We start from the raw sequence: 14,556 nt of genomic DNA, 5'->3' as shown, positions 1-14,556 counted from the left end.
TTTGTGCATTTGGGATTATCTGTATGGCATCCTACATCAATGTTTTTTTTTTTTTTTTATCTTAAGCTAGGTTTTTTATATCTCGTACGTCACGACGCCTATCTTTTCACATAGCTCCAATTATTTAAATATTTTTTCCTAATTTCTTAATCAAGAAAAACTTTTTTTGATACTAAAGCAGGAACTATAGAAATGCATCGTCTTTATTATCAAAGCAACCATTCGTTTTCGAATACAAAAACGTATGAAAAGCCTATTTGTTATTAATTTGATTTCGTGAATTCAGAAATTCGACGTTAGATTTAATGATTTTTTTAAGAGAACAAAAAACCCATTTATTCTTCCATAATATATTATTACCTAAGCTTATTAAATTTCAATTATGGTCTAACAATATTACAGCTCAAATAAATAATTTAAAACTTATAAAGAATTGTATTAGGTGGACCAGGAAATAAACCATTATTTTGAAGTGTCGCATTAAAACTTTTACTTCTTGTTGTTAAAATTGTAGAATGTAATTGTAATTATTTTAAATAAATCTCTTCCTAACAATTTTTGGAAATATTCAATACTCTTTTTATAAAAAATCTAATGGTTTTGAATAAAAACATGTATTCGAAAAAGTAATTTTAAACATCGATCACGTTTTGGAATTATTGTGTTTCAAAGTGTGTTCCAATGATCGAAATGTATGATAATCAGAGGGAGCAAGGTCAGGTGAATATGAGTAGAGAGATATAACCTACCACTTAAGGTCTTCGATTTTTTCACGAGTCATTTTTACCGAAAGAGGGCGACATTGTCTTAATGCAGTATTACTCCACTTTGGTTAACTAAATTTAGGCATTTAAAGTCTCTCCAATTGCTGACAATAAACTTCTGATGGGATTGTTTCACCTGGTTTTAATAACCGGAGTAAATAATGGCCCAAATGTCCCATTAGACGCTCGAAATGATATTTTTTGGGTTTTTATTTTGGTTTTGCTATCGAAATGGGTGATAAATTTTTCGAAACCATTGTTTTTCTCCATAAATTATCATAAAATACTTACTTTTCGCCTTCTGTTATAAGTAGTGCCAAAAAACGTTTGTCATGGCAATGAAAACTGCATATATTCACGCACGCTTCTTTGTTAATAGCACCCATCTTATCCACTTTCCCCATTCGGTTTAAATAAAACTGCACTATAGACCAGGAAAATCTGAGTTTCTGGCTGAATTCTGTAAAGGTGGGAACTGATCGGAGCATTTCGTCGTAATGTAAAGGCGGAGACTGACCGGAGCATTTCGTCGTAACGTAACACGTTGCGATGCGAGCATTCAGGCAGTCAGTACACCGAATCGAGCGCTCCATCTTTAGTTTTGGATGCTCGGTAATGCTCGCCGCGAGCGATGTTACGACGTTATGTTACAACGAAATGTTCCGGTCAGTCTCACCTTAACATTCGCGGCGAGCATCCGAACATCGGATGGATTACTCGGAACGAGCTCGGCTCGCTGTACTGACTATACAAATGCTCGCATCATAACGTGTTACGTTACGACGAAATGACTCCGGTCAGTCCCCACCAAAATGGTTTGAAGTGGGTCGGACGCAAACTAGCTCAAACCTGACCATTTCAAAAAATGGCGTATTTCCTGATCCACTCAATAAATGAATCAAAGCGTTTCTGATTATTGACTCTCCAGGTTGGATTCTAAGGATAGGGAAGGTAAATGTGAAAAATTAATTACAAACACCCAGATCAATTGAAAATAAATCTTTCATGAATTAATTTGGCAACTATAAATATTACATTTCCTACTTACCCCGTATTTAGCATAATAGTTATTATAGAAAGAGTAAAAACGTTGTTTATGGGAGTTTACAAAGCTGTCAAATGTCTATGTCAAATTTGGCGGACCCAGGTTATGTGCCAGTCGGTCGCTAAAGTGCGCTAAAAAGGAAGCCGTATGGGCGAAATATTTTCTTTTATTTTTGTGATTATCCTAAACTTATTTATTTGTTTTCACAATAGAAAGGTAATTACAAGACTTCAAACTAACGGTGGTATAATTTATTTCGAAATAATACTAACTTTCATTGTGTTTTAGACCGTACTATGTTGAGGTTCGAAACCATCGTTGAAACCCCCAAAAGAAATATTTTGAAGGAAGTAACAAATGAGTTGTACGTTTCTCCGACGGCAAATCTCAAATTATTGACTAACGTTGCGTTAAAAAATGCTTCCCACCGAAAAGACAAGTCTTTACAGATATTATGCGACAGGTAAGTCATTTCATTCACATACTGAAGTTCATTGTTTTGATACGGTTTGTGTCCGATTTCTCAGTGAACTTTTCGTGCATTTCATAATTCCATATTGTAATTTGGGAAAATTAGTATTTTTGTACACGGATGATTTATTTTAGGTTTTTGGAATTATATCCTTTGACCGGAACGACCAGTGGTATTGAAATCCATCTAGATGCCACTGCGCAAAGACTCGGCGTCGAGAAACGGAGAATTTACGATATTATCAACATACTGGAGGCGTTGCAATGCGCCACCCACTGCCGTAAAAATACGTACACATGGCACGGAGCCTCAAAACTGGATAGATTTCTCACCACACTCCGGACGGAAGGCGAAGCTCTTGGGATCAGTCATGTTCTCCACGGAAAGAAGGGTCCATTAGCGTCTCCAAAGCACAGATCTTTAGGCATCCTGGCCCAAAGGTTTTTGATGATGTTTCTCGTTGAGCCACCGGTAAGTTATAAATTAATGGCAATTTTTCTAAATAGCACAATGCCTTTATTTGTCCTTTCTCTACACTCCGGAGAGCATTGACCTTTTTGCGGTGTGTGGATTCCAGTTTCTAGTTAAATGAAGATATGTAATTGTTTAATACCACAGTTTAAGTATTTGTGTTCAATGAAAACTAAGTTTATTTATCCTGAAAATCCTATATGAAAACAACTAGATTCTAAGTGGTCTCCAACTGATTTTTTATAAGATTGTTTTAAAATTCAATTAAAATCCAATATAAAGGTATACAATGCTATACAAAGTGTATGTTTTCAATGAAAACTTTTAATATTGTACAATAAACAATTAAAATTATATTAGTATTCATACTAATTTTTAATTACTGAACAATACGTTTATGGATATTTATATTTAAAAAAAAATTGCAATAAATTTGTTCATTAATTGATTAGGCAGTCACTTTGTAGTAATCAATCCTTTATTAATTTAAATTTTACTTTGTAAATACTACTATTTCTTAAAATCTATTGTGACGCGTGTTTCGATGCATTCAACATCATTTTCAAACACCGTTTTTTGTTTGAAAATGATGCGGATGCATGCGTCATAATGATTTAAAGAAATATTGGTATTTACCAAGTGAAATAAGAATTAAATACGCAATATTTTTGTAGGATATTTTGATGCAAATCACAGTATTTCTGAAGTTGATCAAAATTTTTGTTTATCAAAACTGTTTCCTTTGACTCTTGTATACCTGGCACACTTTGGACTCGAGCCCTGATGCTCATAGTTATTGAGAAAAAAGTCTCACTGTCTAATTTAAAGTGGTTTTTACATGTTTCAATTACAGTATAATTCTTGTTATTTATGGTGTGGAGTTGTCTCTCATTAATTTATTTGGCTTTATGAAGTCCCAAGGGTACAACTCTCAAATTTAGCCTAAGTTTCACATAAAGTGTTTGATAATGATGTTAAAAGCATGATTTATTTTATAAAAGTATTTACCTAGTAAAAGTTAAATAGGAAATGAAATATTCTCGATAAAATGCATTTAAAAAGCGACGACTGCAATCAACAGTCAATCAGTCATTCTAATTTTTTTCTTTAATTGATTTGGCAGTCGCTTTGTGGTAATATCAGTCATTTTTAATTTACGTTTGACTTGATAAATACCACTATTTCCTAAATTCTATTGTGACACATGTTTCGATGCATTCCACATTTTCAAACGCCGTTTTGGTCATCGAAAAACGTGTCACAATAGATTTTAAGAAATAGTGGTATTTACCAAGTAAAACATAAATTAAAAATTTGCAGTTTTGTTGTTAATAAATCATTTACCAAAATTTGCCAATTAAGTATTGCGAAGGAAGTAAATAACTTCCAAAAGTCATCTTCAAATATGTAAATATATATGCAAATTTTATTTTCCTTCTATAAGTTTGATTTTTTTTTACAGAATATGCTGATTAACTTGGAAATGGCCGTATCAGTTCTCATCAGTCCCCCCAGATGCACTTTGAATGATGGTTCCTCGAAGCCAGACCGACAGCACAAGTCCAAAGTGAGACGTCTCTACGATATATCCAACGTACTTTCATCAATCGGTCTAATCGAGAAGGTTACAGGGTCGACAATATTAAAAAAACCCGTTTTCCGTTACACGGGTCCCAACTTTATTTCAAAAAAATATTGTACGCCTCCGATATCGTCGTTACCTTTGACTCCCATCTCGTTAATCGTGACGGACAAGTATGTTTCCAACACTTGTCCATCTCGATCAAAGAGAAAATTGGTGTTTTCATCACCGAGTATATCTAACTACTCTTCGTCCTGTGGTTCCACTCCGCCTGCTACTCCTTCTCACAAATGGAATGAGATATTGCAGGTAGCCGACATGGAATACACTCGCCTCAATGGTGCTTCTGCCTAAGTCTTTCCATATTGTATACTAATTATCATATAAACTTGTTATAACCCCAATATTTATTATCGTAATAATTTTGGCGCCGCATGAACGCCAAAATATTTCCACTTTTTAAAGAGTTTTTTTTAAAAATCGGACTTACTATCAATCTGGGTTAGTTTGAGATCTCGGATAATATTGCATCGTATCAATATATTGTATCTCAACACATACTAGTAAGTTTTCAAGAAAGTCTGGGTCCACAGAGATTACGACCCATCATCGATTGGTATAAGAGATGATAAATGATGATTCAATTCGGTATTTGTGTATAAAAATGAACACATTCAAATTGTAACATACATTTATATTTGGTAATTATGTTTTCCTACTAACCGGGTCAAAAACTATACTAATATATGTAGAAATATGTTTAGTTACGTCTTTAAACACACTATTTCAGTAAATTAAAAAAATAACGCATTTAAAAAAAATTCTTTATGAAAAGAAAGATATGTATCGGTATCTTTTTTTTCCAACTCTGGATTGTTTTCCTTTCGGTAGAAAATGAGAAAGAATTTATGAAATTTATCGATTCAAAGTATTCTGATGTCTTACAATTGTAAAACTATACAATTTTACTAGTTTTTATGATTGTGTTCAATGTAACTATTTACCGGACAACTAATATTCATTCACTAATTTAAAAAAAAAACACGCTTGACTTAGAATTTATAAAATGTACGACAAAGCCCTAGCATGTCCAAATTTTTTATTACCATCTTCATAGCACAAGCAAATGCAATTACAAAATATAATACTTATGTTAAAAGTTGTGCATTATGTCTATCCGGTTAGGCATTTGGTCTACCCAGCTAGGTATTTGGTCTACCCAGTTAGGCATTTGGTCTACCCAGTTAAGCATTTGGTCTACCCAGTTATGCATTTTGCCTACCCAGTTAGGCATTTGGTCTACCCAGTTATGCATTTGGTCTACCCAGTTTGGCATTTAGTCTACCCAGGTTGACTGTATCTTGTACGATTTTGTTTAAAAAATAATGATGTCATCAACATTTGCTACTGAACTCTTATCTTTCCAAGATCTCTCTGGTGAAATGAAATTTTATTTCACTTATTATTCATTATTTTATTTATGTCTGATGGATGTACTGATTGAATGGTTTGAGTAAAAATATTTAATATTATGTAAAAATAAGTAATGATACTTATTTCGCTAAAATGTGTTGAGTGTGATGAAATTTTATAGAATATTTAAAATGCTTTATTTAAAAAAAAAGTCATCATGCATTTGATTAATGTTCTTCCAAAGTTATAACTTCCTTTAAAAGGATTTATTTATATAGAAATATATATTGCAATATTTTTTTAATACCGAAATGGAGAATTGCACTAAAACAGAGCAAATTGAAACTATTCAAATCCATTTTTATTATAAATTTTTCCAATTCGGGTAAAACAAACGATTTTCTATTTGAGTCATTTGAATTCTATTTGTCGAGTGAAATACTGTTATAGGTATTTATTATATATGTACATACATGTATAAATTTTATAATCTGAAAGCCATAGGCAACCAATCAAAATGAATTATGACATATTTAATTTCGCATTTATTTATTAATAGATACTTAAACAATACTTATTGGTACCAGTTAAGTTATTTAAAAAAATAAGTCTGAGCAAAATATTATTTGTGTAATACTGTGTTGGTGAAATTCCAAGTCTCCAGTTAAACAACATTATATGGCATTGGTTCTGAACCTTTTTGAAGTTAGGAAGCACTTTTGATCATAGAGAAAATCACAAAGATAATTTTTATCTTCTTCCTCTTCATCTTGTTGTAGGCCTTGTGGCCTGTTTTTAAGATGGATTAGCCTCCTGCGATGTCGATTCCCAGCTATCGACCCATCTCTTTGGTTGTCTGCCCGGGAGTCGTCTACCATGGGGTTGGCCGTACAGTGCGATGTGGGGGAGTCTAGATGGTTACATTCTTCTCACATGCGCATTCCATTGTCTCCTTCGTCGCCTTCCCCACCTAACGACATCTTCGATCTCGTATATTTCCTTGATCCTGGCATTTCTTATTCTATCTCGAAGACACTTCTTAGAGTCTTCATTTCTGACACTCTAAGCGCGTTTTTTGTGGAAACGGTGTCCGCTCTACTATCGATTACATACGTCATGATGGGTCGGACACAAGTTTTGTAGATCTTGATTTTGCTGGCGATCTTCATCTCAGGGTTTTTCCATATAGCAATTTTCAGACATCCTGAGATGGCTGCAGCCTTGTTCACTTGCCCCATCACTTCGCATCGCAGATCCGTTTGACGATAATTTTTATGAAACTTACTAATTTTTATTACAGATATGTTAAAAATTAAATTAATTGAAAAATACATAAACACACAAAAAATCCAATGAAACTTTATGCGGCGAAAATGATTTAACTAAGCTTATCGGCTATTACGAATTGCAGCAATATTAGGTCTAATATTTGATAAAGCTACTCTCATTTCTTCATCCGAATTGCTTAACCAAGGTTCACAAATCAAGGGTCACAAATCCTTTCAATGAACCTACCGTTGATGGAGCACCGTCTGTATAAATTCTTACACAAAACTCCCATGATTTTTTCAATTGTTTTAAGTATGATAATATAGAATCATAGATATCTTGCCCGCTGTTGTGAGGTGAGCGCACACAACTTCACTTTGCAAGGATGCTGACATCTAGCCATTATATTTGTAACTTAAATCGCACAGTAAATGTGCCACCGTTACATTTTGGTTTTCATAATTTCCCACTTGCAACAAGCTTGCGAAGCACCGGTTAAGAACCACGGCTATATGGTGACAAGCATTGTATAACTCCAAGTAATTATATGGTGGACAAAGTAAATGTGTCCTTATAAAAAATATGTCTAGATCAAAAATCTCCCAGTGAGTGAGTTTTCTAAATAAAAATATTTCAAAATATAAAACGTGTTCATATGGGAAACTCCTGTAGGTAAAAATTGGCGAGTGTGTTGAATAAAATTTGATAGATGTACAGTGGTGCCTCGCATAACATACTTTATTTGTTCCAGGAGCAATTTCTTTATGTGAAAGGCGTTTTCGCATAACTATACATATTAAAAATATATTTTCCTCTGTAGCATAAAATATGGTACTGTAATATAAAAAGATGGTCACATTATTTAAAACTTTTAGTCAGATTCAGATTTAGAAATGTCTACCGAAGCTTGCAAGGTAAAGTTCTCTTGTTCCATCCTTTGCTTTTTGGCTGCTGGAGTCTTGAAAATTTTCTTCCCATTTGACTGGGCTGTCCTTCATGGCAGTAGATTGATTGATTTGATTACTCTTCTTCGATGTCAGATGAAGCTTCCATTTGAGCTTCATCATTATGCTGGACTAGAAGTGCTGGAGATCTTTAGTTGTCAGCTCTTCTCGGTGTTCTTCAACTCCTTCACATCCTCCTCTATATCCAATTCTAAGTTTCGGGTCACCGTGATGATGTGCTTCAGCACTTGGAACGTTCAACCGGCAAATACAGTCCGTTGTGTAAAGCAAAGTTCGTTGTGTGAGTCGCGTAATGGATCAATACAAAGTTGGTTGTGCGTTCATTATACGAGGCATCCTTAACAAAGTCTTCCTTATATTCGAAAAACATTAATTAATAAATGTCAGTAACAAAAACAATATTGTGAAAAAAAATATTGCAGCAGGACCTCTTTAATCCGAACGCCGAAAATTTACCCTTTGTTCAGACCAGTGAAGCGTTCGGATTACAGTACAGAGAATCTGTAGGGTATTTTTATCAAATAAAACAAATGTGTATTGTGAAAGTTTAAATGTATTTACTAAACTTTTTTAATGAAATCAAATATTTTAGTTAGTCGAGATTTATTTAATGACAAGTAAAAAGCTTTGTCTCTCAACTTATGTAAAAGTATCTTTTCTGGCACAGGAATATCCACTTGGTCAACCCATTCTAGGCATGAGTGGGCGTTCGGATTACAGAGGTGTTCAAGTAATAGAGGTGCTGTATATCGTGGTTGTACTGGCAAAAAATGTCAACTCGAAAATATGCAATTTTGACTAACGATGCAGTATTATAACGTTTTCAACGTTCTATAAACTGGCAAAATATACTAAGTAGTTTGAAAAGTCATATTTATGTGGTTTTACAAGTAAATTTAACTTTAAGTTTAATAGCGGGTATTTTATTCAGGCTAAAAGCTTTAAATAACAGGGATTCTTTAAACACGGATTTTAGAGTTGATGTCTTTTGCCAGTATATCCACGATATGTAATTTATTTTTTTCATTATTTTTCCTCATGTAATGAACTGATTTGGTTGCATCCAACTAATCGTAAAGCAAATTAGTAGGTAAATAACTTAGTTGGGCGGCTTCTAGAGATATATTGCGTGGCATTACTGCTAACAATGATGTTGAATGTTGTAGGTGTACGAAGGCGTCTTATGTGTGAGTGATTGTTAAGACTGCCAGTCCTTATACTACAAATATTAATATTGAAACGTCATTTTGTATTACATTACATATATTGACTGAATTTTTTCATTAAATTTATATATATATATATATATATATATATATATATATATATATATATATATATATATATATATATATATATAAAACACCAGTTCAATCAAACGATCTGAGGAAACATATCGCTCACTCCTTTCAATAACGTCAAATATCAAATTACTTGATTTTTCTGGAGATCGTTTTTAAAGTTTAAGAATATAATAAAATGTATTAATAATAAGTAATAAGCCACTTATTGAACTTTTTACTGTGCAACAGATCCTTTTAGGTAGAACCTGAAGGTTTTTTTTCCATTTGAAAAATATTTAGTATATTTGAAAAAATAATTAAATAATACCTTTTCTTCACAATGCAAAAACAACACTTTCTGCCCTGTAGCGGGTAAATATTAAGTTTAAAATATGCCGCTTTTGTTTGGATATAGTACATTTTCTGGGCATTCCGAAAACATGCACCACTGAAAATTGTCAACTTTTCATATATGACGTTGTTGAAAGGAGTGAGTGAAATTTATTAGTATCGCTTATTGTAAATGCATGTCTTCCCGCTCATTTTAACTTAAAAAGTAAAACAAAACATGATTTTTTATTCTTACGCTTTTCATAATTTTGCTTAGCTTTTATACCCACAGTGATTTTTTTTATTCAGAATTTTTCATATTGAGTTGCCGCATAATATCTAAATGCATTTAAAAAATAATTACATATTGTGCAATAATAAAGAGTTTATAAATACATTTTTATTATATGAAAAACAATAATTTATGGTTCTGAATTAATAATGCGCAAAAATTGAATATTGCAATATTACTCAGGTACGATTTTTAAAAGTTTATCTGTTTTTTATTATTATTTGAGCATAATTTTTACTTTATGACAAAAAATTTATACTGTTAATCGTTTAAGGCAAAACCTGTAGAAATCGCAGGTTTATTTCTGCTGTATATATAAAAAAATAATTATTTAATTGTTTTTTTAAAAGGTCATAGGTTTTTATGTCAGTTGGTACATATGCATAATTTTTTGGGCTGGACCCGTATAGTTTTTATATCAACACATTTCATATTTTGATCCTGCCCAAAAAATTATAAATCAATTGATTATGTTTAAACTGTTTTTATAAATGACATTAACAATGTTTTTTGGTCTATAAATTGTAAGTAATCGAGAGGCCTTATTTACGTAATAAAAATTTGACTGGATTATTGTATAAAAAATATAAATATATTGTTGACAAAATTAGTTCGTTTCACGTAAGCCGTTATTTTGATTTTAAATCAGACAATTTCCTCTTTCATTATATATGGATTGTAAGTCGTTTACTTGATATTAATTAATTATATCAAAATAATCTTAACAATGTTAAAATAATCAAATATTTATAATATAAGAATAAATATATATATTTTTTGGAATATCAAGTGCATGGTTTAAAATGGCTGCTAACAATATGTAATGTGAAAAAGTTGAAAACAAATAGATTTAAGGATGGTTTTAATGTGTAATCTGTTAGTTTTTGTCTTTGTGAATGTATATGTATTTTAGTTTACAATACTCGACCAATTTAAAATGAAATATTTTCTCCTGTAAAACCAATAGTAATAATAATATCATTGACCACATTACTGTAATGTTTAGTTGGATATGATGTACACTAAAAATATTATTTAATCTGTGCAATTCTTCATATTTTTATATTTATTAATTGTTACGAAAGCTGATATATATATATTTATGGAAATGTTCTTGTTTTATTTTAAATTTTAAGCTTCGAGTTACAGTCACTTGATTAAGTTTTAACACATTATTGTCGGGCAGATCTGCTCTATTCTTCTTCATCTTTGTTGAAAAATCTTTGTATAAATAACTCCTCAATTAGTGGCGCTTAACACACTAAGGACGGGTGTTTTATACGCCTGCGGAGCGCTGGTAACATGATTCGATAATTGTGTACATACATGTATAGTTAAGACCTCAACAAAGAGATTGGTACATAATATTCATATAAAGACTTCAAATAACTCCTTCTTTTCTTATTTTGAAATAAGGCCAGGAGGTAAAGATACCCTTCCCGTCCTTATGCATCAATCGACCGAACGGGTAGAAATACCTTTCCTGTCCTTAGTGTCATCATCATCTTCTAAAGGCAGCGCCTTGTTGTGTCAGCCACTTGTCTCTGTCAGTCGCCATCCTCTTGAGCTGCGAATAGGAGGAGACGTCCATGAGCCGCTTCAAATCCTGGAAGTATGAAGTTCTTGGGCGGCCTCTTGTTCGTTTTCCCAAGATTCTTCCTTCGAAGATGTTGCTAAGAAAGGTGCTATGTCTAATTGAGTGCCCTATTAGCTTGGCCTTCCTCTTCAAAATATGATTTATAAGCTCTCTTCTTTCTTTTACGTCCTGCAACACCTTTTCGTTGGACTTCCTTACGACCCATGATGTTTTGGTCATCTTCCTCCAAAGTGTGTTAACCTAGAATTTGTGAACATAGATTTGGACACACTTCAAATATTATGAATTCAACCAAGGATGAAATAACTCAACGCAAATAATTTTAATATTTTTTTATTTAGAAAAAAATAATTACATATTTACATAATTTATCTATAACAATTTTTTTAGTTGGTAGAAAATTTCATACAATATCAAATGGAAAAAATAAATAAGAAGACTTGTAGGAATTTTTATGCCACATTAGAAAGAAAGCCTTTTACTACAAAGCGAAGGATTTATTTTAAGACCTAGGATGGTTATGCAAGTTGTCGAAACAGAAATCGGTAGTATGATTGTCAAGTTTATGCGTTAAAGTACATTGAACTATTAAAATAATAAGTCACAGAATTATTCAATACTTTGATGCAAGAGTGACGCCTCGTTTCCAAATAACATAATTATTTAAAGTCTAATAATATTCTAGACTAGTCCTAGAAATATTTGAGCAATTCTTGTGAGTTTTCAAGCGGAGAGCTCTAGTAATATTACATACATATATATTCCACTGTGGCAAGATAAATAAATAAGTATTCGACTGTGCTCTTTCAATCGCACAATCTCTGAAGATATGAAAAACTTGTCATTTTCTAAAAATATATAACGATTATGAATGTCAGGTAAGTAACATTTTAAATATTTGTAATGTGTTTATTTACAAAATGTACAAAATATGTAATCTTCGATTATCAAAAAAATTATACCAATTTATTTTCGGAAATGTTTTTTTAACAAGCACTCGTTGTCCACTGGAAAAATACCTGACTAATGATATTGGTGATTTTAAATTATCTAAATGATGGATGTGATGAGGCGCGCCTTGAAGTTGACTATCCTCTCTGAAGTCTGGGCCAGTCTGAGGATGAGGTCTTGGATGAGGTTGGATATCCCGCGGTTGGCGATGATGAACAGACGCGTGACGGGTCCGGGAATTCCTTCCGTGAAGCCGTCGGCCTTCCCGGCTGTATCTCCGTCGGCGGGAGCGTTGGCTTGCTCGTCACTCTGTTCTGTGCCTCCGGATCCGGCTACCAACTGCAATGTATCATTCATTCAAAATCAATATCTTTATCTAATCTCCAGGCTTTTTATTCGACTCCAATAATATGTATTTATTTGATATAAAGTGCTCACTCGCTAATCTGTCATCAGAAATACAAAAACATATTTTTTTTAGATGACTTTCATAATTTAGAAATTAATATTGTATCTAATGATTTTAAATTTGTTTTATTATTCCAATTCCATCACCAATATCAACAAAAGTTGATAATTTGGTGTTGCCGTAAAATGTTGTCGGGTTGTGGTCCCGTGGTTAATGTCGCAGACTTTTAAGAGTCAGAGTTTCTGGGTTTGAACCCACTCTACCACAATTTGATATAATAATAAATTGGTTATAGTTCCAATCTTTTCCAAGTTGTACCCTTTTTTTAGCAATGGCTTTTAGATCAATATCTTTTAATGACATTCCTTTTAAGATGTCAACTCTTACTATTATTTGAATGCGATGCTCGGTACACTTCACTTGTAAATTTGGCTAATTAGCTAGTATGTAAAAACTGCCAATTAATAAAAATAAACAAATAAAAGCACAGAAAGAAGTTCATTCCAATTTATGTAGCAGTACAAGTCAATATCGATCCTATCAATCTTCACATATTATTGCAGTTGATATAAATTATGGCTTGCTGTCGTTTGGGCTGTTCAGTGACTATACATGCTCTTTTTTCTTCGACACCTATCTGAACCCAGGTGGTGCAAAGGGTACTGCATCGAATCGACATGGTGTTCACTTGATCATTAATTATATGAAAGCAATGTGATCACTTCTTCAAGTCAGATTCTAGAAGAAGATTATATTTGATGAGGACATTATTGCTATGTGGGTTTGGAAATGGAGTAGGAATAATAGGTAGGAAGAGTAGAATAGCAGTAATGGCTATAACACTCAGGTTTGCATACTCATATTCGTATTAACTCAAATGATATGAATATATTAATTCATTTTTTGTGGTCGTTATCAAAACGCGGCGGTGCATAGTGCACTACATCAAATTGACACAGTATTAACTCAATTATACAGACTCAAGGCAATTTGATTTATTTATTAAACTGCTATTATAGAATATGACCATATATGACCATTAGCGGACTTATTGCTGAGAAGCAGTATCTTGAACCAACCAAAAACACTTGTAAAACCGGTTAATGTTTGAACCTAATACAGCCAGTTAAAATTAGAGAGCAGATAGTGCTTGTTCATAAGTATAAAAAATTAATTAACTTGTTACATCTGGACTAAAGATTCTTCAGAATTCAATTCACTGTTGATTCTTGAGAAGGACCTCAGGGTTTAGGATATTACTGCTATATGCTAAAGGAAATACAGGAGAAACAGTTGGTACTATAGGAGAGAAAAAAGACATTCTTAATAATATTATATACACAATTATTGATCAATTGCAAGACCACATTACATCATGTTATAGCAGCCCAAAAGACAGCAAGAATAAATAAAATTAATTTCAGTCATCCTAAATCATGTTATGAAGACCCAAAACTACATACACGTTATGTCTGTCATGTTCAAATATTACAAAATACAGCAAATGTCCAAGAGTTAGAAGTCGAGAATGAAAATGATTTTTCTAAGTACTGTTTAAAGGTAGTCAATGTACAATGTCTGGAAGAAGGATGTAGGAACAGTTGGGCTATAAAGGTATTCATCACTCCAAATGATTTGAGTGCAAAAGGATTTCTACTAGTGCATACAAAATACTGGAAGATTAATAAAAAAAAATGGTGTGCGAAATACAAA

General features: G+C 32.5%; 2 protein-coding genes across 4 annotated transcripts in view; one reads left to right on the top strand and one right to left on the bottom strand.

Moving 5' to 3' along the window:
• Positions 1-1,903: 1,903 nt before the first annotated feature.
• LOC148306714 (transcription factor E2F7-like) lies at positions 1,904-6,483 on the top strand. Its single transcript, XM_088264528.1, has 4 exons — positions 1,904-2,025; positions 2,098-2,272; positions 2,416-2,752; positions 4,215-6,483. The coding sequence occupies exons 2-4, from the start codon at positions 2,106-2,108 to the stop codon at positions 4,686-4,688; spliced, it is 978 nt and encodes a 325-aa protein (XP_088120654.1). The 5' UTR covers positions 1,904-2,025; positions 2,098-2,105; the 3' UTR covers positions 4,689-6,483.
• A 5,895-nt stretch (positions 6,484-12,378) lies between these two features.
• The window catches only part of LOC148306713 (uncharacterized), a 52,925-nt gene continuing 50,747 nt past the window's right edge, over positions 12,379-14,556 (bottom strand). For all 3 annotated transcript variants that reach the window (XM_088264516.1, XM_088264517.1, XM_088264518.1), the window contains exon 7: positions 12,379-12,773. In XM_088264516.1, coding sequence (XP_088120642.1) covers positions 12,534-12,773 — 240 coding nt within the window. In that variant the 3' untranslated portion in view covers positions 12,379-12,533. The remainder of the gene's footprint in view (positions 12,774-14,556) is intronic.

The sequence above is a fragment of the Brachycentrus maculatus genome, unplaced genomic scaffold (genome assembly GCF_059751285.1).
Source record: "Brachycentrus maculatus isolate JH-2025_06_01 unplaced genomic scaffold, ASM5975128v1 h1tg000229l, whole genome shotgun sequence".
NCBI classification, from domain to species: domain Eukaryota; kingdom Metazoa; phylum Arthropoda; class Insecta; order Trichoptera; family Brachycentridae; genus Brachycentrus; species Brachycentrus maculatus.
Note: the sequence above shows the minus strand (reverse complement) of the source record. Positions and strands in the feature narration are given on the sequence as shown.

Bases quoted from the DNA above. Each gene is read 5' to 3' on its own strand.
- LOC148306714 (XM_088264528.1), top strand. From the start codon at position 2,106: ATGTTGAGGTTCGAAACCATCGTTGAAACCCCCAAAAGAAATATTTTG. The intron at 2,273-2,415 runs GTAAGTCATTTC...GATTTATTTTAG, and splicing joins TTACAGATATTATGCGACAG to GTTTTTGGAATTATATCCTT. The intron at 2,753-4,214 runs GTAAGTTATAAA...TTTTTTTTACAG, and splicing joins TGTTTCTCGTTGAGCCACCG to AATATGCTGATTAACTTGGA.